Source organism: Centroberyx affinis, unplaced genomic scaffold (genome assembly GCF_046629955.1).
Source record: "Centroberyx affinis isolate AG114_WGS23_722 - 3 ecotype Tasmania unplaced genomic scaffold, CSIRO-AGI_Caff_v1 ptg002872l_1, whole genome shotgun sequence".
NCBI lineage: Eukaryota > Metazoa > Chordata > Actinopteri > Beryciformes > Berycidae > Centroberyx > Centroberyx affinis.
In genome coordinates, this window is record NW_027281005.1 from 31,043 (window position 1) to 55,221 (window position 24,179).

General features: G+C 42.7%; 1 protein-coding gene across 1 annotated transcript; it reads right to left on the bottom strand.

The window, feature by feature from the left end:
* Positions 1 to 381: 381 nt before the first annotated feature.
* Positions 382 to 23,814, bottom strand: LOC139658341 (uncharacterized). Its single transcript, XM_071536447.1, has 26 exons — positions 23,544 to 23,814; positions 19,452 to 19,595; positions 16,702 to 16,847; positions 16,002 to 16,155; positions 13,115 to 14,670; positions 12,122 to 12,289; positions 11,486 to 11,584; positions 10,528 to 10,801; positions 10,206 to 10,268; positions 10,006 to 10,100; positions 8,625 to 8,774; positions 8,260 to 8,367; positions 7,873 to 8,011; positions 6,846 to 7,451; positions 6,509 to 6,553; positions 6,210 to 6,289; positions 5,958 to 6,070; positions 5,192 to 5,375; positions 4,676 to 4,760; positions 4,342 to 4,487; positions 3,802 to 3,892; positions 3,102 to 3,250; positions 2,687 to 2,772; positions 2,419 to 2,488; positions 1,583 to 1,704; positions 382 to 655 (listed from the first exon to the last, which is right to left on the bottom strand). The coding sequence occupies exons 1-26, from the start codon at positions 23,812 to 23,814 to the stop codon at positions 382 to 384; spliced, it is 5,418 nt and encodes a 1,805-aa protein (XP_071392548.1).
* Positions 23,815 to 24,179: the final 365 nt, after the last annotated feature.

Here is a 24,179-nt window from a genome sequence, read left to right on the forward strand (position 1 = left end):
GGAGCGCGGAAAGTGAGTTTTGAAAGCCAGAAATCAATCCTCCACTGATATATTATGGTCATTTTGTGCTATGGGCCAGTAAAAATCTGACTCCTTCAGCCATGGAGGGAAGAGGAAGACGGACGCAAAAGCGATGGAAGGGGGGAAAAAAGAACAAAGAACAAAAAAGGTAGAGGAGGGGAGAAGGAGGAAAAGAAATAGGAGTGAAATAGTGCATTCACAGCTTGGAGTGGAAGAATCTGTGGATATCTTTCTTTTGAAAACACCCCTCCTCCACACACACACACACACACACACACACACACACACACACACACACACACACACACACACACACACACACACACACACACACACACACCAAAGCAACACCAACCTCCCCTATTCCAATGGCTGGAGCTCTAGACAGGCAGAGGGCGTGGGGGAGGGGGAGCGGGAGGGGGAGGTGCTGGAGGAGGAGGTGGAGTTGCTGGAGGAGGAGGTGGAGTTGCTGGAGGAGGTGATGGGAGGCAGCTCTTCACAGGCAAAATAGTCCTTCAAGGGAGCGAAGAGGTGGCGGATGACCGGCACGCTCCAGGACTTCCCCAGCACCTTCTGCCTCTGCTGCCGGTTCATGTTCCGCACGTCGGTGTAGTGTTTGGGGAAACCGAAGATTCTGGTGAAGGCGCCGGCAGAGGGGAGAAGGTTAAGGGTCAGCTGAAGCCCGGTGTGTTCAATTTAAGCGGTAGCATACCGGAGGAAGTGCTGTATCATGGTTATATGGCAAGAGTTTGCTGATCTTACTGATGATTTTATGCCCTCTTTTATATCTTTTCCTTATATTTTACTTCTTTTATTATGGTTTTGTGGTCCTTCTTTGTGTTATTTTATTCTGTTTTACTGCTGCATTTTGTACTTGTTTTATGAATCACTTTGTAACACTGTTCAGAAAGGTGCTACACAAATAAAGTTTGTTATTATTACTATAATAACCATGATAAAACATTCTCTCTGGTATGATACTGCTTTTATGCAACATTTACAACACCTTTACAATAGTATCAAATATTAAACTACGATACAAGCTTTGGGTTTTGATTTTAACATTTTATCTTGGCTCTCCACCAACAAAAAATTAGTTTATTAAATTAGTTAATCAGTAAATTAGTTCCCCGTTGCTTAGCAATAAACATCCTTGCTTGCTTCACAACAAGGCGGAGTGACACCATTCAAATTATAAAAGGTACGAGTTCATATATTGCAGTTAAAAGCACTCATGGATCATCTCTCATCCAGCTACAATATGTAGTCGTAAACAAATCCATATTGTTATGTAATTGCTTTTAACTTCTATTTTTTTATTTTTATTTTATTTTGTTACATTAAATCTCGAGCTACTTCTACTCTGGCTTTATGTATTCACCTGTTTAATTCATGTACAGCACTTTGTAACCTTGTTATAACAACAACAACCATCTGTTCAATACTTGAAGACAGGAACACGAGAGGATAATGGTTACTTGTGTTTGTTTTCTCTCTCTTTTTTTTATTTTAGAAACTGAGAGTCTATACACTCTTAAAATGCAAGGAGAGTGATGCCTACTTCTCCAGTTCAGTGATCCACAGGATGTCCTCCTTGCCGTTCTGCAGGACGGGCAGCAGAGCGACGTGTTTCCCCTGCTTCAGAGAGTTTGGGTTGGTGGTGATCGTCCTCACCTTGTTGAACTGGAGCACAAACAACATAGGAATAGATCGTTTTTTAAATGAGATATGAAAACAGTGACACCTTGACAGCAAAAAATGAACAACAAATTAGGGAAGGGTTGTAGGTAACGTAATTCAGAAAAGATACACAATATTTTGAAAAGAAATATTCAAATACACGCATGCAAACGGAAGCGCATACACAAACACAAAACACACATGCACACGTATTTTGTTGACAAGACATATCTACACATAATAGGAAAAATAATAGTTTCAATGCAAGTAGGGCTGGGCAATATATCAATATTATATCGATATCGTGATATGAGACTAGATATCGTCTTAGATTTTGGATATCGTAATATTGTGATATGGCATAAGTGTTGTCTTTTCCTGGTTTTAAAGGCTGCATTACAGTAAAGTGATGTAATTTTCTGAACTTACCAGACTGTTCTAGCTGTTCTATTATTTGCCTTTACCCACTTAGTCATTATATCCACATTACTGATGATTATTTATCAAAAATCTCATTGTGTAAATATTTTGTGAAAGCACCAATAGTCATCCCTACAATATTGTCGCAATATCGATATCGAGGTATTTGGTCAAAAATATTGTGATATTTGATTTTGTCCATATCGCCTAGCCCTAAATGCAAGGTAAGAAAGTGTGAAATCAAAACAGGGAAAGGCTGGAATGAATGAACTTGACCCAGCAGGTTCAGTCCCTCACCCTGGCTTCTCTGCCGATCTCTAAACACTCCTGCAGGTTCAGCTTGTCATTCTGGGAGGCTGTAATGGGCCTGAGGGGAAACACACACAGCCAAATTAACATAAAATCACACACACAACCAGTTAAAAACATTACAGAGTACACGGTCAATCCATTACTTTAGGAAACAGTATAGACTGAAACCAACTTTGGGATAATTTAGCAAAAAGGTTTGAAATATAATATATTTTATATGCCCTCAAAATTCATGATTCATATGACTTCTTACCTGTTCATCCCTGGGATGTTGCCCCAGAAGTAACGGGCTCTGTGGGCGGGGCTAACTTTGACCGCATCCACCAGCACTGGGTTGCACTGCCAACCAATCAGATAGCACCAAGGGTTAGCTCTCAGACAATCATTCAGCAGTATGATGGGGAGGGGAGAAGAGGAAGAGCAGAGGATAGGAAGAGGAAAGGGGAGGAGGGGAAGAGGAAGAAGAGAAGAAGAGGGGGATGAGGAAGAAGAGAGGAGGAGAGGAGAGAGGAAGAGATGAGAGGAAGAGAAGAGAGGAGGAGAGAGAGGAGGAGAGGGAGAGAAGAGGAGAAAAGAGGAAGAGGGAGGGCTTTAGGCAATAAGAGCCACCCCAACAAGTTAACAGAAGAGACCAGAACAGAAGCAAACAGATCTGAATGAGCTCTCACCTCGAGGAAGCGGCAGATGTTGACTTTGTCGTGTGTGTTCATGAAGACAACGTTCTCAAACAGCCAGAAGAACGGCCTGGGGTCTTCCTCTTTGGGCTTCATCAGGTGGAGGATGCGGTAGTACTCAAAGAACAGCCTGCCAGTGCCCTCTGTTGGGGGGAGGAGGGAATTACAGCAGGGAACAAGGACCTTTTTCAGTCAGGGGTATAGACGATTAAAATCCACTATGTGCAGCAGTTTTAAGCATCAATTTATCGGTAGCGGCACCAGCGGTATTCTGAGTGCTGATGTTTCTCAAAATTAAGACCACATTTCCCATAAGCCCTGCTGTTTCCGGTCGCAAAGAAGAGGTTGCCGCTTGCTCCGTCTGTGCAGATTTCCCACCAAATTCAATGGCACACAATGTAAAATGTATTGTAGAGGCCAGTAGAGGGCGCCAATATTGTGGACAACGGTCTCATTTGTTTACAACACTGTCTCAAAACAATGTGGCAATGATTTATTGATCTTAAAATGCTACACATAGCATCTTTTAAGCAAAGGCGAAACAATGATTCTTTTCCTCCCAGAAAATACACACTGGATGGCTTTAATTGTCTGGAATTCAACATTTATACTGGCAATTGCCTACTAAAATTATGCACACACTGTAAATACAGCATTATAACAATGCTCACACGCATGCGACACAATTACGTACCATAGAGGCCCTTTCTCATTGGGTTGACGATGGAGAGGTCATTACAGGGGCTGCCACCGATCAGCAAATCAAACGGACCCCACTCCTCGATCTGCGTTGCATTAGAGAGGAGGGGTTGGTTTGATCTAGTATTGAGCTAACTGTCATCTCAGTCACCTTGGAGTTTGTCAGTGGCAAGAAGAAAATATGCTTCTAAAAACTGAAACATTTTAAACAGTCAAACAAAAAACATAAAGCGGGGTGCTTTCAGTTATGCCATTTTCAATCTCTAAATGATTCAAACAACCAGAGATGAGGCATCAAGTGAAAGCAAATATTTTGAATAGAATTTTACAGCACCTCAATTGCCAATTTATTGTAATTAGGAATTTGTTTCTTTGCATATGGCTCTAAGATATATAAATATATCCATTTCACCAGTCGGGGTCAGAGGTCAGTGGAGGAACAAGGTAGGAAGGAGGAAGGATATTAACGTTGCGTAACTGTGTGTAAGCATGTTAAACATTTGAAGACAGAAAAACAAGCCGTGTGTGAACGTACATGCTCCTTGGTGATGGACCTGACGTCGTCGACCTGGACAATCTTCCCCTCGTGGTTGATGGTTGCCACGGCGATTGAATCCTCACAGATCTCGGAGGCGATGTACTTCTCCACTTTGAAACCCAGATCCTTCAGCACCAGGTAGCCTAGACAGACACACACACACACACACACACAATGATAATGTACACAGACATATTGCAGAATACAAAATCACAAAAAATACATACATATAATAGTAGAATCAGAAAAGTAGAACCAGAACAGTAGAATCAGACCATCTGGTTATCAGATTTCCATTTATGGGATTAGAAAGTCATGTCTATTTACTGACCTGTTGCGATGCCATCGAACAGCGAGAGAACTCGTATGGGTCTGCGCAGGTTGGCAGGGATGGACGGGTAAACACGATGTGGCTCCTACAAAGGCCAAAAGAATCGGTTTAACCACAAGGTGCATTTCTAAATATTACAGTGCATCTGCAAGCCAAATTTAAGCTATTTTTAATGCTACGTGGAATTGAATTTAAGATTGAATTTAAGAATTTAAAAACCAAAATGAACAAAGCTTTCAAAACTAGCCTACTGAGAGTTCTGAAAATATAAATGGGCACAATAAGAAAAAGCACACCAGGAATTTATTTTTTTATAAATAGGACATGAAGTCTAATTGTGTTTAGTAAAGCAGATCTGATGAAAAAAGACTAAGAGTCGAATTTTGTGGAAGCGTCCCTGCCGGGAATGAGTTGGTGCACATAAGTACAGAAAAGATGCTGACATATAATCATCATAATACACACAGTTTATGGAGTGTGTTTACACTCCAAGGTTACGCTCTGTTAATCACTCACAAACTCCATGGCACTGTTGTTGGCGAACAGCTCCTGAACTCGTATGCTCCAGTCTTCCCTGGGCACCAGAGCAAAGTGGGGTCTGTGGGGCTGACACAGGTAGCAGATCCACGGGTCCATCTCCTTCAACGAATCAAACGTCCCCGGACCGACAAGGATGTTCAGGCAGTCCTGACAGTAAGATCTGCAGGAGAGGAGAGGAGAGGAGAGGAGAGGAGAGGAGATTAATGGGATAAAAGAGAAGAGAGATCAATTAATCTTTTATTTCATTTGAACAAAGGAATAGAAAGAAATAGGCAGACAAAAGCAAAGAGATGGGCGACAATCACACTGCAGACGATTCTCAATTTCGAATTGCTATTCATATCAGATTTTTTTAGATGACTGTTCATAGTTCATATATGACTATTTTCGGATGCAACAAATATCGACTGACAGCGAAGTTGCAAAGACACGTGTGCGCGGAATAACAATAACAAAAGATGTCACATTTGGGGGGGGGGGTTTCCAAACAAATTTCGAAAGTTTCAGTATGTGCTGCATGCCTCGGGATCTGTTTTTGAACCACATCTCCATGCGGTCCATGCAACTCCATGCAGCTTTTTGCTGTTCACACCCGATTAGAAAAAAAAAAAAAAAAAAAAAAAATCGGAACTGGGACACTTTCAGTTGCAGTGTGAACACAGCCACAGTTGTCATTGTCCTGCACTGTAACTTCAAGGCCATCACAACACACACAGACACAGACAGAGACAGTCAGACCAACCTGCAGCAGCTATCGTTCCCACACAGTATGACCTGCAGCCCATAGCAGCAGATGGTGCAGTAGGACTGGTATCCATCTTCATCATAACGATACAACGTCTCTGTGAAATTATCCTACAGGGACAGATGCAGTGTTACAGGCAGGCAGACAGGGAATACAGCTATGAGCTCAACACTTTAGTTCAGCGTTTCTAGACACATTCCCAGTGCAAACAGAAGCCTTTACTGTTGGTTAAAGTTGATAGCTCCTTACTTTACACTTCAAGCAGAGGCTGCCTTCAAACAGAGGGTGGGATATCTCAATGTCTTCGATTCCGCAACACAGGCAGAAAGCTGCAGGATGGGACATGATACAGAGACGGAAAAAGGAGGAGGGCGAGAGTGAGCGAGGGATGGATGGAATGAGAGAGTAAACATGGTTACACGCATAGGAAAAATGCAATTGTAAGGCAATCAATAAATAATAAATATGCCAAAATGTCAACAAATATGACATAAAATGCCATCTGTCAACATTCTGATTATTGAAAACACACATACAACAACACTCACCTTCAATATCCAGTTTGTTGTCCATGATGCTACGAATGGTTTCCTCTGCAAGAAAACAAACATTTAGAGACTAATGTTTGGCTAATAATGGCTGAACGCTGTATGGATCAGACAGGACCTCTTTATTGACTACTAATCACAATTCACTCTGAATTGTCATTTAGCATAGTTTAGTTTTTCTGGCATAGTCTAGTTTGCACTAAACCAGGGTTGGCAGCATAGCCTGGTGGTTTGAGCAGCTGACCCGAATATCACAGGTTTAATCCCCACAACAAAAAATTCTTCATAACACGGTGTATAATTTAGTGATTTAAGGTTGTAAAATTTAGTTTAGTACCTCTGTGTTTCTGGTCCGGCTGTTTGTAGACACAGGTGGTCTCCTTCACCTTGTTGTAGACTTTGGTGTAGGCCTTCTTCTTGTACGGCACGAAGTCCGGGGATTGATCATCATCAAATGCACGAAGAAGACCATTTTTCTTCCTCTGACCCCTCCCCCCTCTCCACCCTCCCCTGCCCCTCCCTCCTTTTCCTCCTCCTCCCCATCCCACTTTTGCCTTCTCCCACTCTCCTCCCGAGTCGTCCTTCTCCGCCTCCCATCCTCCCATCCCTCCTTTCCCCCTCTCTCCTCCCCATCCTCCTCTGGATCCCTTTTCTTTTTTCCCTCCCTTGGTGCCTTTTCCCACAAACCCGCTCCCTTCTTCCCACAAGGTTTGCTCTCCCTTTCTTCCTTCTCCTCCGCCTCCTTTTCCTCCTGTAGGGGAGGATTTGTCCGAGTGGTTAAAAGACAGTTTGTTCAAAGAGACAGACATGTCTTTCAGCCCCAAACTGGCGTTGTCCTTCTTGCTGCTTGTGGGGGTGGAGGAGTTGGAGGAGTCAGGAGGGGAAGTGGCTTTCAGGAAGAGCCGTTTCTTCATCTTTGGCCTCTTGTTTGCTTTGGAAACACCTGGGCAGAAGATAAATCAGAATTGTGACCGTTGGATCTTCTCCTGCCTTGTTAATACAAGAATACAGAATGCATATTCTTCTACCTAGCTCTCATCTTTTTTTTTAGGTTTTTATGGCTTTTATACAACAGTTGCCAACACATACATATTTTTTCTGTGTGGCTCTTATTTCTTATCCATTCACACTGAATGTGTGCAACTTTTATTTATTATTTATCATTTAATTATTAGTCAAACATTAGTCTGTAATTGGTTGTGTTCTTGCAGAGGAAACCATTCGTAGGATCATGGACATGAAGTGCGTGCTCACCAGTAGCAGGCTGGTAAACTGAAAAATTCTACCTGCCAATAATAGTTTTTACCGACCAAAATAATCAATACACATTGGTCAGAAAAATATGCTCTATCAGGTGTTTGTACCGTTTTTGGCTGCTGGTGGTTTGAATCCGTCCGGTCCTAAGGGCTGGAAGCCTCCGAAGGCCCAGTCCAACATCAGCCTCAGCAGCTCCTCTTTGTCCTCGCCACGCACAAACTGCTTCTTACAGCGCATAGCTGCCACCTGACACACACACACACACACACACACACACACACATATAAGCAAGCACATATAAACGCAACACACATGCAAGGAAAAACACATGCACGCACGTTTCAAGTCAGATGGAAGACACAATCATACTAATGTTTTCAGCTTTTTTTCTTCAATGAGAGAGCAGAAAGGCTGAGAGGGGAGAAGGTTCTGGTGGGATGTGATCCATGGTCCTAAGTCTTCTCTACGCATGTCAGAAAATGTCACACACACACCCACAGCGACTTGAGGATGGCTTCTCGGTAGGTGGCGAGGATGGCGAAGGAGTTGGCACAGAAACACTGGGCGAAGGCAGCGAACGGTCGGAGAGCCTGTGTATTGATCTGCAATCAGACCCAATAATACAGTGGAGAAAAGTGTGACAACATTAGCCGACTATAGACACTCTGGGTGCTGATCTGGAATCAGATACGACAATACAGCAGTGGAGAATGTGACAATACAGCAATAACGCCTGATTTACTGTGATTATGTATATGACAGTCATTCAATAGGCACAAGTCGCAGCTTTTTCCCTCCATCCCATCTCTATATCATCCATCCATCCTTCTGTCATCCATCCATCTCTCCTCCAGCTCACCTGAGAGCACATTCCCTCTCCGTACCACTCCACCATCCTGATGCCTGGAGCTGGAACTTTGGCCTTCCAGGGTATGACGATACCCGGCCAGGAGGAGAAGCCATCCACCTGGCCCCAGACCAGCTCCCCTTTCCCATGACCACAGCCGTCCTGCACACACACATATAGAGACCCAACAGTTGTTAGAGGGCAGATACTGGCAGTTTCTTACACTGTATAGGGCTGCTGTTGGAGAAACGAGACAACAATAAACTTGTCGTCCCACTCTGGGCCAATTAGTAGCAAATATGTTGCCTTGTTTTGACCTGTAACTGAATTGTACAAATAAACTAAACAAAGCTTATCTATGGGTACTTCTAACATTTGGCTTCAGTAGTGCTGTATCCGTGAAAAAAAGACTGTTGTAGCATTGTTAAAAGGTTAAAAAAAAATAATAATAAAATAAAAAGAGTGATCTTACTGCCAATGAGGCTTTTTCCATTGAACTGAATTTACAATTGCATAAGCTGTCAAGGGTGTTTACCTCATAAGAGGAAGGCTTCACAGGCTTCGTCTCAGGGGTTGATGTAGACATGAGAGTGTCAACCTCAACTTTGAGGTTCTAGGTGGCGCGCGCACACACACACACACACACACACACACAACAAATACACACATAGACACGTGTACACACACATTGACAGAAGGAGAGAGACAGAGACAGTAAGAAAGGCTAAATGTTATGCAAAGTTCTCTACCAAAAACCTATTTTCATTGTTAACTGAGGCCAGATTCACAATAGTGCTCTTAAGATAGATCTTAAGAGTTTTTAGAAAGTTCTTAATAAAGCTTGCTGGTCCAATTCCCCAATATATTCTTAAAATTAGTCTTATCTATTGGTGTCTTACTAAGGAACTTATACAATAGGGTCTACATAGCAACTGCAGTGTAAAAAAGCATAAAAGGACCAGAAATTAGTTATCAGTAATTTAAATAAGCATGCTCGATGACATAATACACTCTGTCTACTAGCTACAGCAATATAATCTTTGTTTTTTGAAAATTTAAATTCACTCAAGAAACCACTGATGAAAAAAAACATTAACCATATAAATGTTATCAACTGATGCAAACCTTTACTAACCGACCTCTGCAGGCTAACAGCCAACTAGCGAAGCTTAAAAATAAAATGTTAAGCTAATAAGGTATGTTTTTAAATTCATTAATTTAAAAGACAAGTGGAAGGTTATCTTAAAGTTATGAAAGAATTTAAGAACACATTTGAGAACTTTGCTTTCAAGAATCACATTTATGGAGTTTATTCTTAGGAAGCTGAATAAGAAGGAAGTCAAGAACATACTACACTGAATATCAACTTTTGAGGGTTTTGTAAATCTTTTACCTGCGGTGCTGCTCCGTTGTGTGTCATCGATGTCTGGACCATGTCATCATCGCTGTCATCAATCAGTATAAACTGTGCCTGTGGAGCTACAGGAGCTACAAAAAAAGATCATCTTAAAACAACAGTGATTATAAACCAATGACTTTACAGTGTTTTTAATCCTAAATCATTATTAATTCATGTACAAAGTCTTTTCTCACTTGTAGTTGTTTTCGGACTGATGGTCTCGGATACTTTGTCGTCTTCTGTGACGTCAACCACATCTGACAAAAATAAAAAACACGCATTGTCACATCACTCAACATCATCTGTATCATTTACTGTTTGCATCACAATCAGGTTTACGTAATCAGCCGAGGACAATAAATGTACAGGAAATTGTCTTGGTGCAGAAACATATCAAGAAACAACTATCAAAATCATACTCTGTCACATAATGAAATGTGCTTTTATTCTGACAAAGAAAGGGATTGAAAAAGCGTTTTAGAATCTGAATCTTATCATAACGGGTGTCTGTGTTACCGGAGGAGTGGTCTGTGTAGTCCGAGTCCTCCATGTCTCTACGCTTTCTGGACGCGGTCGGTCGAACCGGTTCAGCCCCCCAGTCGTCACTGTCCTCCGTCCAGCTGTCCTCACCCTCCTCCTCTTCGTTCTTACCCTGGTCATAACCCGCTCTGCCAGGCCTTTTCTTTATGGAGGGGCGGGGTCTACCTGCCCTCCTGCCCGTTTCCTGTTTGGCTGGGGCTTTGGGGCTTTCCTTCCTGTCAGGAAGAGCGGCGGTGCTGCCGGGGAACACCTGGAGACGGGAGCAAACACACACACACACACAGACAGACACACACACTTCTTTATGTCGACATCAAAAGTAAACAGGGGGACACAAACTATACAGATGCAACCACAAAAAAAATGTTGGTTCCTACTTGGTGCATATGTTGTTGTTTATGGATACAACACACACACATACACACTAAACCAGTGGTTCTCAACGTGGGGTCCGGGGACCACCAGGGGTCCTTGAATGGGTTCCAGGGGGTCCCCAGCAAATTGATGAATTGTTAAACTTCACCATTATTTCATTTACAAGACGCAATTAGAGAATGTAGAAGAATGACTGTTTTGGTCAAAGTTTCACTGTTATCTCTCTACCTACAACACAGATAGTCATGGAATTCTGGAAAACATCATATATATATATATATCATATATTCTCAGATTTGGGTTTGAGAGACAAAATCTCATCAAATGGGGGGTCCTTGATATGAAAAAGATTGAGAATCACTGCACTAAACTACACTACATTAATGCATGCAGGCAGTGACACAGACAGAAGTTGGTCAAGGCAAGGCAAGGCAAACATATAGATTCAATGTATTGTCATTTAAAAAGTGAACTGTTGTGAATTGTTTCACTGGGCCACAAAAATCCTGAATCAGTTAGTAAGTTAGCTTCATGAACAGGTTTAGCTTTAAATACTGACCTTAGCAAACACCGGTGTCCTGTGCAGAGAGGTGGGCAGGGCCAGCAGCATGAGGAACAGTCTACGCAGAATAGAGTCCTGTTCCATTCCATGCAGCATCTGTACAGACAGTAGAAACGCATTCCTTACAATGATATTTGATTTGGCATTCACCAGTCGCTTTTCTTTATATACAGTATGTGTGTATGATTGTCTTATTTTAAGATTGATTTTAAGGGTTTGTCTTCTCTTAAAGTTGTTTTTCTATCTTCCATCTCTTCTTCTTTATTTTATCCTCTTGTGAAGCACTTGTGTGTTTTAAAGTCGCTATATAAAATAAAGTTTTACTTTTTAAAATGGTATTTACTACCTTTTAAGGCCTTGAATTTAGGTAAATCAATGCATTTTATCAATAAAAGACACCCTGACCAAAGCAAATTCAAAATACCACACTTTATCAAATTCACTGGTCATTTCAAATTTGTTTTCGGGTGAGCACATTCCTGATACTACAATAATCCGGTCGAATGTGTAGCATGAAACAGGCCCACTACATTCAACCCACTACAAGCAGCAGTCAACCCAGGGATTCAAACCAGCGACCAGACAGTTACCCGCCTGCGTCTCTAACCTTTAGGCTGCGCTGTGTCTGTTTACCTTCGCCCAGCAATTCTGTGCTCCTGCTCCTCTCTTCTCTTCCGTCTCCTCTATTGTGTCAAGGTAGTCCGAGTACTCATCTGTCAGTCGTCGCGTTTCTTTAGACCCCGGGCTACACAGACCCAGCTGAGCACCCAGCTCTGACAGCACCCGATCTGAACACTGAGCCTGCAGGGAAAACACACATACCACCACAAGTGGGAGGATAGAGATTAGACTAAGTGAACCATAACATCATAAACTGTGGTCTACACATCCATTTTGAGGAAAGTTACTACGCCCAAGGTGTTATTTTGTAGAGAAGAACAAAACAAACCTATTAAAACTGCACTAGGCCACTTCGCACATTGGCATCTCTAATTAGTGAGTGGTAACTGTATGAAAACTTTGTACTTCAAAACCCCAAAATCCTGTAATGTGACGTCAGTAAACGTCACACAGCACGCTCATGATTCCCAACCCGGCCGGTCTGTGATGCTTTATATCAAAGGAAGCCAAAGAGATGAGAGAGCAATCTGAAATCTTGCCTAGTGCAGCTTTAGTGCTACTGTTGTCCTGTTGCTCATATCTGTCTTTGTTTATGTCTGTTTTTGCGAAGCTGCTCTGTAACTTAAGTTGTCCTGAAATTGTTTGTTTCTGCTTTGTTGAACCATAATTTACTCTGCTTTTATTGCTGCCCATGTCTGTGTTCTGCTTATGTCCGTCTGTGTTCTACTTTTACTGTAATTGATATGACTTACTACATGATTTTTGTTTTAAACTTGTTTTTGATTTAGGCTGCCAACTTCACACCTGGCCAGGGACTACAGATGAAAACTAGCCTCCTGGCTAATTCTGGCATATTTACAGTAATATGCACTGTCCCTGAGAAATAAACTGAATAAATAAAAATAAATAAATAAAATAAAACCAACAATCAGCTCCAATAAAGGGAAAACGTACGCTCCTGGCAGCATTAAGGCTGACTCAGCAGAACAGAAATATTTCTCTTACATCTTTATTCCCAGATGCTTTCAGCAGGATGGCAATATTCCTCAGTGCCAGGTCTCCTAGCTGATCTGGAATACTCTCCGCTAAACTCTTGAGTGCAGCTTTATAGAAAGCCACCACATCCTTCAGAAAGGCCCTCCTCTCCTGCTCCCCCAGCTCCGCGGTGGAGGTGGACAGCAGGAAGTCCCGGGCGCGAGCACCAACGGTCACCTCCTGCGCGGGGAGCAGCTCCCTGTCGTTGCGGAGGAGCGTCGGGTCCCGCCTGCGGAGGAAGCGCTCGGTGGCGGAGGGCCGGAGGAGGCGCGACGTGTAGGAGTGGGCCAGCATGGAGGCCAGCTGGAACTGCATGGCCACGTCCGATGAACCCCGCTGCTGCACCTCCTGGAAGGCGCAGAGGGGCTCCAGGGTGTGGGACAGGAACAGGAAGTGCAGCCTGACTTTGGGATCCATCAGTCGGGCGCTGATCTGCCCGGCGTCCTCCGCTTGCCCCAGGGAGCAGAAATACTCCACCAAATCCCTCCAGCTGCCGGCCATCTTCTGCACGGTGCGGACGATGAAGACACACTGGGCAGAGACGGGGAGGGAAGAGTCATAAGACGCCGCGCTAGCAAACAGTTCCTTTAGACTGTCGTTAGTGGAGGAGCAGGTGGAGTAGTGTCGGTGGACGTCCCTGACCAGGTCGACCACGAGGCTGAAGGAAGCCTTGAGTCCGGCGTGGCAGGCTCTCGCTGCCAGCCCAGGGAGGCCACACAGCGACACCATCCCAGGGCTGAACGCCCGGAGCTGGGACTCAAACTCCCGGCTCGCCCCTGGGTGCGGAGCATTGCAGTAGAACACAGCAAGGTTGGACAGAGGAAGACGGAAGTTCTTCAGAGTCTCAATCAGGCTGCGTGAATCCGCAGCTGCTGTCTGTGTGTTTTTGTCCGTTTCCTTTGGTGTTTGTGGATCTGTGTTTGTGTCCGCACCCATCTGTAAGGTGTCCAGCAGCCTCACAACCCTCGCCCCTGAGTGTTGGTCAAAGTAGCCAACCAGAATGACACTAGTGCTCTGCCCCCCACCCAGCTCCACACCCATGTAGAGGTAGAGGCAGTAAGGTGTGTGTGAGCAGGCCGAGGCGATGTCCATGGGGTGGTTGGGACTCAGGATGGGAGAGGTGGAAGCTGAAACCTGTTTAGAGTCTCCAGACCAGTATCTACTGATGAAGCACATCAAAGTCTCACTGCAGTGGAAACCACTCCCTTTCGCTTCCTTACCCAGCACCGTTCTATCTTTCTTCACCTCCTTCTTCTCTTCTTCTTCTTCTGTTTCCATGCGCTCTTCTGTCCCCGTTCTCTCCTTTTCCTGCATTCTCTCTGTTTTCTCCGGTGTTTTCTCAAGCTCTTTCTCCATCATCACCTCCACCACACTGTCGTCCTCATCGTCGGATATCAACATGATCGCCTCTGTTTTTCCATTCAAATGCTCCCTCTCTTTTTCTTTCCTCGTCCGATCCTCTGTTTTGCCATCCATCTTGACAATGATCTCCAGTTTCTGATGAGGCCTCTTGGAGGAATCAGCATCTTTAACCGGGAAGAAAACGAGACAGTGAGCATGTTTACATGCACGTAAATATTCCCATATAGAGGCTTGCCAATTGTATTAGAAATCTCAGAGCAACCATGACTGACACCATCTTGGAAAACTCATTGAAGAATTAGTACATTCTGCAGACTATTAACTTATACTTATAATAGATAAAGATACATTTTACAAGCTATCTGAAAAGACACAAATCGTTGGTGTAGATCAATATAGCGACTTTTTAGCTAAAAGTGAATGTTATGATAATGTAGATTTGTTTGCATCATTTTATACACTTTTCCCTATACTTCAGCATGACATGTCTGGTATCTTTGGAAATCTTGGGATCTTGACTAGAATTTACAACAAAGTTCTGTGGGTTTGAACAAAGCTGGGCAGTAGAGCTGCAACGATTAATTGATTAATTAGTTAGTTGTCAACTAATCGCCAACTATTTTGATAATCGATTACTCGGTTTGAGTAATTTTTTAAGAAAAATCTGTCAAAATTCTCTGATTCCAGCTTCTTAAATGTGAATATTTTCTGGTTTCTTTACTCCTCTATGACAGTAAACTGAATATCTTTGGGTTGTGGACAAAACAAAACATTTGAGGACGTCATCTTGGGCTTTGGGAAACACTGATCGACATTTTTCACCATTTTCGGACATTTTATAGACCAAACAACGAATTGATTAATCACGAAAATAATCGTCAGATTAATCGACAATGAAAATAATCGTTAGTTGCAGCCCTACTGGGCAGCGCAACATGCATTTGTAATGATGGACCCACCAGTGGGACAAAAACCAAAACCCCAAATGGCTGCCAGATGGCACACAATCTCGGAACCCATCGTCTATCGGTGTGACGACGATTAGACTCTGGGGGCGATGGCCATCGGACATCCGGGCCAAGACTTCCTCTTCTGTGCACCAGTCATTATTTACAGTCGGATTAGCAACTTGAGACGTGAGAATGGAGTTGGAGTTGAGAGACGACGTCTCATATGCAGATATCTGTTAATAGAGATAAGCTGAAATGTTGTCTGGACCTAAAAAACAATCCGGTCGTAGACGTTGTCTCTCAACTCCAACTCCATTCTCGTGTCTCAAGTTGCTAATCGGACTGTAAATAATAAATAAATAAATAAATAAATAAATAAATAAATAAATAAATAAATAAATAAATAAATAAAGTAAATAATAATAATAGATATTATTCAGGATACTGGATTATTCCACTGAAGAGCTTGCTTGTGAAAACGCCATCTCCCGATTTACAGCAGTAAACAATAATATTTGCACAGATAACATTCCCGCAGAGCTCACCTGAGGTAGCAGGAACCAAGCTCTGTCCTCCTCTGGCTTCAAAGGCATGGTACTCCCTGCCGCTGTTGTTCTGGTCAAAGAACAGCTTAAACCACTGCAGGAAGGTCAGAGACACGATGGGGTTCCTCTTCATCATAGCTTCCATGGGGATATACTAGGAGAGGAAAGGGGAGGAGTTTAAGTCCAACTGTCAAGCAAATTTTAAGCAAACTTTTGGAATGACACAAATGTGAATTAGGTCTCAAGTGAATAGACAGACTTCCTAAATGTAGAATTACATCAGAAAACACAAAAAAAAGGTTAAGACACTTTCAGGAATTGAATCGTATCGGGAAGGCTGTTTTTGAAAATAAAGAAATGGCCTTGGCAATACTATAATTTAACAGGGGAGGAGAAAAGAACAGGGAGAGAGGAGAAGGACAGAAGACAGGAAGGGTGAAGATGAAGAGAGGAAGAAATTTCCCCTCGGGGATCAATAAAGTCTTTCTGATTCTGATTCTGAGACCGGTGGAGCAGGGATAGAATGAGAGAGATAAGAAGAGAATGAGAGGTGACAGGAAAATGATAGAGAAATGAAAAGAGAGTGAGAAAAACATGAACATAAATGAGCTTGATCCTTTACAAAAAAAGCTCCAGATGTTTATGATGTCAACAAGAACACACACACACACACACACACACACACAGCAGCAGTACTCACTCTGACCACGCCAGTCTTTCTGAATGCGGCCTGCAGTAGACTGTAGTTGTGAATGATGTCCACTGTGTCTAGGCTTTGGAAGCGGACCCTGGATAACTCCAGCGACCCGGGAAACAACCAGTCCATCAGCTGGCAGAACGCTGCACCTAACACACACACACACACACACAAGTAATTGGTACATGCACTTATGCACACAAGCCGACTTGTTCTTAAAGGATAAGGCTGGTGTTTTTCAATGCAGTGCTTACCGTCAACAAATCCTATGAAAATAACAAAATCAGCAATGATTTTGTTTTGCCAACAAGTCTCGTCCATGTAGCCGGTGCCCAATGAAGCCATGTCCCAGCAGCCATAGAACTCCATTGTATTAAAAAAACGATTAAAAACCCGTCACAGAGCCATGCTGCTGCTCTGGGCAACAGATTTCATCATCATGATGCACCGGGCCGGCTGACTTTTTCCTCAAACAACTTAATAAGCCGGCTGTAAACACTTTGCGATCTCAGGAAAGTAGTTCCGTAGCACCGAAAATAGTCCCCGGTGTAATGAAGAATTTGTTCCCATTTGAATTTGATTTGGTAATAACTACAACAGCCTGACTTTTCGTGGTAACAGATAGCGATTTTAAAAATGTAAACTATGTCTTTGTGAGCTGTATTTCAAGGTCTTTAGCTTACAATTGGAGCCAATGACTTCCGGGTTGATGGCTAAAGACGGTACGTGCGAAGTCAGAAAGTAACGGGAGGAGAGCAAACGCATTGTTGATTTTGTTATTTTCATAGGATTTGTTGACGGTAAGCACTGCATTGAAAAACACCAGCCTTATCCTTTAAGAACAAGTCGGCTTGTGTGCATAAGTGCATGTACCAATTACTTGTGTGTGTGTGTGTGTGTGTGTGTTAGGTGCAGCGTTCTGCCAGCTGATGGACTGGTTGTTTCCCGGGTCGCTGGAGTTATCCAGGGTCCGCTTCCAAAGCCTAGACACAGTGGACATCATTCACAACTACAGTCTACTACAGGCCGCATTCAGAAAGACTGGCGTGGTCAGAGTGAGTACTGCTGCTGTGTGTGTGTGTGTGTGTGTGTGTTCTTGTGGACATCATAAACATCTGGAGCTTTTTTTGTAAAGGATCAAGCTCATTTATGTTTGTTTAGTAACTCCCGTTACTTTCTGACTTCGCACGTACCGTTTTTAGCCATCAACCCGGAAGTCATTGGCTCCAATTGTAAGCTAAAGACCTTGAAATACAGCTCACAAAGACATAGTTTACATTTTTAAAATCGCTATCTGTTACCACGAAAAGTCAGGCTGTTGTAGTTATTACCAAATCAAATTCAAATGGGAACAAATTCTTCATTACACCGGGGACTATTTTCGGTGCTACGGAACTACTTTCCTGAGATCGCAAAGTGTTTACAGCCGGCTTATTAAGTTGTTTGAGGAAAAGGTCGGCCGGCCCGGTGCATCGCGATGATGAAATATGCTACCCAGAGCAGCAGCATGGCTCTCTGACGGGTTTTTAATCGTTTTTTTAATACAGTGGAGCTCTATGGCTGCTGGGACATGGCTTCACTGGGCACCGGCTACATGGACGAGACTTGTTGGCAAAACAAAATCATTGCTGATTTTGTTATTTTCATAGGATTTGTTGACGGTAAGCACTGCATTAAAAAACACCAGCCTTATCCTTTAAAGTCTCTGACTGATGAAACGCTGCGTTTCATTAGTCAGAGAAAGGGGTGTGGTTAGAGCCAGAGGCGGGGTCTGAGGGGGAGCAGAATATTTGAAACTGAACACACTTAAGCAGGCCTATTAATTAATAACAGAAATTACACAGAACAATGGGTAATAAAATACTGCAGATGAGTTATTTTCAAAAATAAGTCTAAATCCTCTAAATATTGTTTGTTTACTTACACTTATATGTCACTTATTCCACCATGGTGGCTCGTGCACAGGAAATTACATACTATCACAATGAATTCTGGGCAAGATGCGCTCCTGAGGTCTAGATCGTTGTTGACTCACTCCCTCTGCCCTCAAAGGGTCGACCTCAGAAAGTTCACTTGAGTTATCAGAATGATGGAAGTGGCAGCAGGGATTTTCCCCAAAGTGCCAAGGGGAAGTCAGTGAGGGCAGGTTCAAATGACTAATGAAACACACCGCAACCTGAGGATGTACTGACAAGCTCACAGTGGTGAACGTTTATAAGTATATCAAAGGTGCTACATGTGGCATTTTAACATCAAGAAATCATTACTACATTAATTTTGAGACATTAGGGTTATTCTTCCAGAGCAAGCGGAGGTAAAACTTTCAGAGTTTCTGGCAACTGCAGATGGTGAAAGGACGATGAAAAAGTCACTTCCAACATGTTGATTCTCTTCAGTAAAGCCAGAGAGAAAATCTTTGATTGAAGAAGAGGCACAGATCCTCTTTGTTACAGGAAGCAACAGGGTTTATGGGGAATGTGGTCTTAGTTTTGAGAAACACTAACACTAACAACACCGCTGATGAGAGACAGAGGCTACCAATCGTCTCCACCATGGTCTCATTTGTTTACAGTAATTAGACCAAGGTATCACAATAAAGTTTACACACTGATGTTTAAAATGCTACACTTAGCACCTTTAACATGTGGATGCATGCTCGGCCAACCCTCAGGTGAAGAAACACACAAATTTGTTCAGCGAGGTTTCATTCACATATAAAAAAAAAAAAAAGACACAAACACACACTGTCCTACCTGTGCATACCTGCTCCACCTTGGTGAAGCCTGTCTGTAGAGATTCATTGAGCCAAGCCAGCAGCTCATAGCGGTTATACGCCTGCCCTGAAGTCAGAGCTACATTCACAGCCACATTTGCAGCCATCTCCCACAGGGCTAGACCTGCACAGACAGCACGGACGCATGTTTTTAGGTGTACACAGACAAACAGACAGATACACACAGTTCCATTGATCAATCAGGCCATAAACAAACAAGTTAAAATTAAAAAATCACATTCCTGAAAAGTTTCATCATGATTCCTTCCATCAAATGCAGGTAACATTTAACACACAGGACAAAGGTAGGCTATTTATAAGCTAAGCTGGGCATCTACAACAATGTTACTCCCAGGTTTGCCTCTTGACAGACTAGAAAGGCTTTTGTAATTGCATTTAGACTGTGTGACACCAAAACTCTGACATCACTGCACTGAAATCAACACTAGTCATGAATCACTGCCACCCAACTACTATCTTTATTTACATCCCAGACCCTTTTATTCAGCTGTAACTCGTGTCCTTGCAGTAGAGCCTGATAATAACATGTGAGTATAAACGGCCTACATCTAAGTTACAGAAAATTATAGTTTCCGTTGACACGTGTCGGCTATTCGATACCAAACATGCACTGACAAATACAACACTTACTGCACATGTACGCCTCAAAGCTCCATTTTCCCGCGATAAATTAATGCTGCGTTCAAGTCACACGGGAATGATGGTAGATCCGAGGTGTGAAAAAACTGATCAATAGCAGCCGTGACCTTGGTATTATAAGGTTCTATCTGACCTTTTTGTCAGAACTGAGTTAGTTGCATTAACATATTCTATGAGTGCCTGTTGACATATGTGTGGTGTTATTTTTTGAAAATAATGATTTTTGAGTCTGTAATTTCTAAAACAAAAGGACCCATCTCCATTTAACTCAGTGGATGATGAAAACTTTGAAGCTCAATATCTCAGAACTATCCTGACGGCAGACAGAACCTTATAATTCTAAGCTCACGTAATGGCGTGTTGACGTTTGCAAACGAGTCTGAACGTCAAGCACATCTGCAATCGAATAGTTTTTAACCTTAAAGTCAATCAAATCGAAGGGTTGCTCCCATTGGGACTTGAACGCAGCATACGATATGTTGCTGGCTTTCAGCCAATTGGAGTAAAGGGTCTCTGATTCTGACCAACCGAATCAATGGACTCCGCACAGATGAGTTCTAGATCACACCAGGAAGTTCCGCTCATTGTGTTTCCTTAACAACTGATACTGGATCGGATTAAACACCGTTGGCACAGTGGAGTAAAAGTTTAACATCTGACCACTGATCTGCGGTTAAAATGATACAATCTTAACAAAATAGCAGGTTACACAACCGCTACAGCATCGGCTAAAGGGGGCAGCTATGATGGATTGTGTTGGGGGGCACCATCACAACAACAGCCCGAACAAACAAGATTAGACAACTTTACATTTCTTAGTCCTGACTGAGTGAATTTGAGGGCTAAACCAAATGAAGCATAGATATGTAATAACTTGTACCATTACTTGAAATGACAATTTAAAGTAATGGTATATTAACGTAGTTTATATTAGTCAAATGTACTATTACAACCAAACAGAAGTATCAACACATCTAACGTTACCAAACATATTGAAAAGTAAAACAAACGCAAACAGAAGCTAGCTTGGTCAAAAGTTGCATGAGTCCAGTATTGGAGGAACTATTTTGTAATGACAACAAATGAAACAATAGCATTAGGTTTCCCCCAGATACTAGCCTAGCCTGCGTTAATCCAACGCAGTAAATCAACAAAGAAGTTTACCGGTTGCGTTACGTGCATTTTAGCTAGCTAACGCTAGCTTATATGTTACATATACGGTGGTCTAAACTTAACGTAAACTACAACAACGTATCCTATCTAAAGCGCACAAAGCAAACTGTATCCCTTACCCAAAACAACTGACCTTTCACTTTAAACGTGTATTTCGGCCAACACCTGCAATGTACAGTTGAAAAACCCAAACTGTCTCAGTACTCACCCTCTCCGTTTTGTTCCTGACGGGTATTTAAACTACAGACCGTGGTAGCTGACCGCAGAGCTCCAGCCCGGATCCTGGCCAATGGCGGCTTTCCAGTCAGCCAACGTAAAAACCCGCGATCCCCGTACGCCCCTAGTATCGGAAAGCCATTTTAGCCACAATACTGAATTTGCGCTTAAACGCAGTCTGTGCAGGAACGAGGAGTTGTATCCAAGACGATAAACAACCTTTCCGTATCGTTTTTCGGTTACTACTACCCCAATTCCTTCTTGACGATTGTTTATTGTCTGATTTGCCTCTAAATGTCCGTGGCAACCGGACCATTGCTGTAAACTGCTAACGTTAATCACAACAAGCCATAACGTTACCCCTCCACGATATTTAAAGCTTCAGTCTCATAACGTTAGCATAACTATCAAGACTAGCTCACATATAGCGAATTAAACCCGGCCTAGAGAGTGTTATGTAGGCGTGTGGTGAGGAATGAAAAGCGGGTCGTCCTGTCGATATTCCGGGGCTTTCCTATTAGCGTACATCCGGATCCATTTTTTCTCGCATATGGCGAAACAAAACGTTCTTAAAACGGACGAAACATTTTAAGTATAAATTACATATGACGAAGTTATCACATATTTCAAGGCGTCACTGAATTAAAAACTGTTTTGCTAACAACTATGGTGCGGATGTTGCATTATCCTCGCTTTACAAAGCCACAACATAGCGTACTGGAATGCTAGGCTAAGTGTGGCCAGTGATGTTTTTTCCCACTGCAGCTTCAAAACACACCAGAATACACCTCAATATAAATAAATGCACAATAATCTAGATGAATACAAGCAAAAATAGCAATTATTCGCGTCGGATGTACTAGTTAAAGGTGATCATTTTACACAAATATTAATTTTCACTTAACACTGAAAAGGGGCAGGATCCATTTGGTCATTAAGGCAAACACCAACCACTCTGAACAAAAATCCATATATTTTCATAACAGCAGTAATCTATGCCTTTTCCTTAAAAGACATTGTCCTTATAGAACCTACATCAGTTTGATTCTACTTATTAAGTTGCATAGCCTATATGAATGTGTGTCATGCCATAAAGATGTACACCCATGGCCAAAAGTTTTGAGAATGACACAAGTATTGGTTTTCACCAGGTTTGCTGCTTCAGTGTTTTTAGATCTTTTTGTCAGATGTTACTATGGTATACTGAAGTATAATTACAAGCATTTCATAAGTGTCAAAGGCTTTTATTGACAATTACATTGAGTTTATGCAAAGAGTCAATATTTGCAGTGTTCACCCTTCTTTTTCAAGACCTCTGCAATTCGCCCTGGCATGCTGTCAATCAACTTCTGGGCCACATCCTGACTGATGGCAGCCCATTCTTGCATAATCAATGCTTGGAGTTTGCCAGAATTTGTGGGTTTTTGTTTGTCCACCCGCCTCTTGAGGATTGACCACAAGTTCTCAATGGGATTAAGGTCTGGGGAGTTTCCTGGCCATGGACCCAAAATTTCAATGTTTTGTTCCCCAAGCCACTTAGTTATCACTTTTGCCTTATGGCAAGGTGCTCCATCATGCTGGAAAAGGCATTGTTCGTCACCAAACTGTTCTTGGATGGTTGGGAGAAGTTGCTCTCGGAGGATGTTTTGGTACCATTCTTTATTCATGGCTGTGTTCTTAGGCAAAATTGTGAGTGAGCCCACTCCCTTGGCTGAGAAGCAACCCCACACATGAATGGTCTCAGGATGCTTTACTGTTGGCATGACACAGGACTGATGGTAGCGCTCACCTTTTCTTCTCCGGACAAGCTTTTTTCCGGATGCCCCAAACAATCGGAAAGGGGATTCATCAGAGAAAATGACTTTACCCCAGTCCTCAGCAGTCCAATCCCTGTACCTTTTGCAGAATATCAGTCTGTCCCTGATGTTTTTCCTGGAGAGAAGTGGCTTCTTTGCTGCCCTTCTTGACACCAGGCCATCCTCCAAAAGTCTTCGCCTCACTGTGCGTGCAGATGCACTCACACCTGCCTGCTGCCATTCCTGAGCAAGCTCTGCACTGGTGGTGCCCCGATCCCGCAGCTGAATCAACTTTAGGAGACGGTCCTGGCGCTTGCTGGACTTTCTTGGGCGCCCTGAAGCCTTCTTCACAACAATTGAACCTCTCTCCTTGAAGTTCTTGATGATCCGATAAATGGTTGATTTAGGTGCAATCTTACTAGCAGCAATATCCTTGCCTCTGAAGCCCTTTTTGTGCAAAGCAATGATGACTGCACGTGTTTCCTTGCAGGTAACCATGGTTAACAGAGGAAGAACAATGATTTCAAGCACCACCCTCCTTTTAAAGCTTCCAGTCTGTTATTCTAACTCAATCAGCATGACAGAGTGATCTCCAGCCTTGTCCTAATCAACATTCTCACCTGTGTTAACGAGAGAATCACTGACATGATGTCAGCTGGTCCTTTTGTGGCAGGGCTGAAATGCAGTGGAAATGTTTTTTGTGGGATTAAGTTCATTTTCATGGCGAAGAGGGACTTTGCAATTAATTGCAATTCATCTGATCACTCTTCATAACATTCTGGAGTATATGCAAACTGCCATCATAAAAACTGAAGCAGCAAACCTGGTGAAAACCAATACTTGTGTCATTCTCAAAACTTTTG

What these genes read in the sequence shown, in the direction of transcription:
- LOC139658341 (XM_071536447.1), bottom strand. Translation starts at nt 23,814, where the DNA reads ATGGTTACCTGCAAGGAAACACGTGCAGTCATCATTGCTTTGCACAAA. An exon ending in CTTGGTTCCTGCTACCTCAG is followed by an intron (nt 14,671 to 16,001) that starts GTGAGCTCTGCG and finishes TCCCGGTTAAAG; the next exon opens with ATGCTGATTCCTCCAAGAGG. An exon ending in AGATCGGCAGAGAAGCCAGG is followed by an intron (nt 1,705 to 2,418) that starts GTGAGGGACTGA and finishes TTTGTGCTCCAG; the next exon opens with TTCAACAAGGTGAGGACGAT.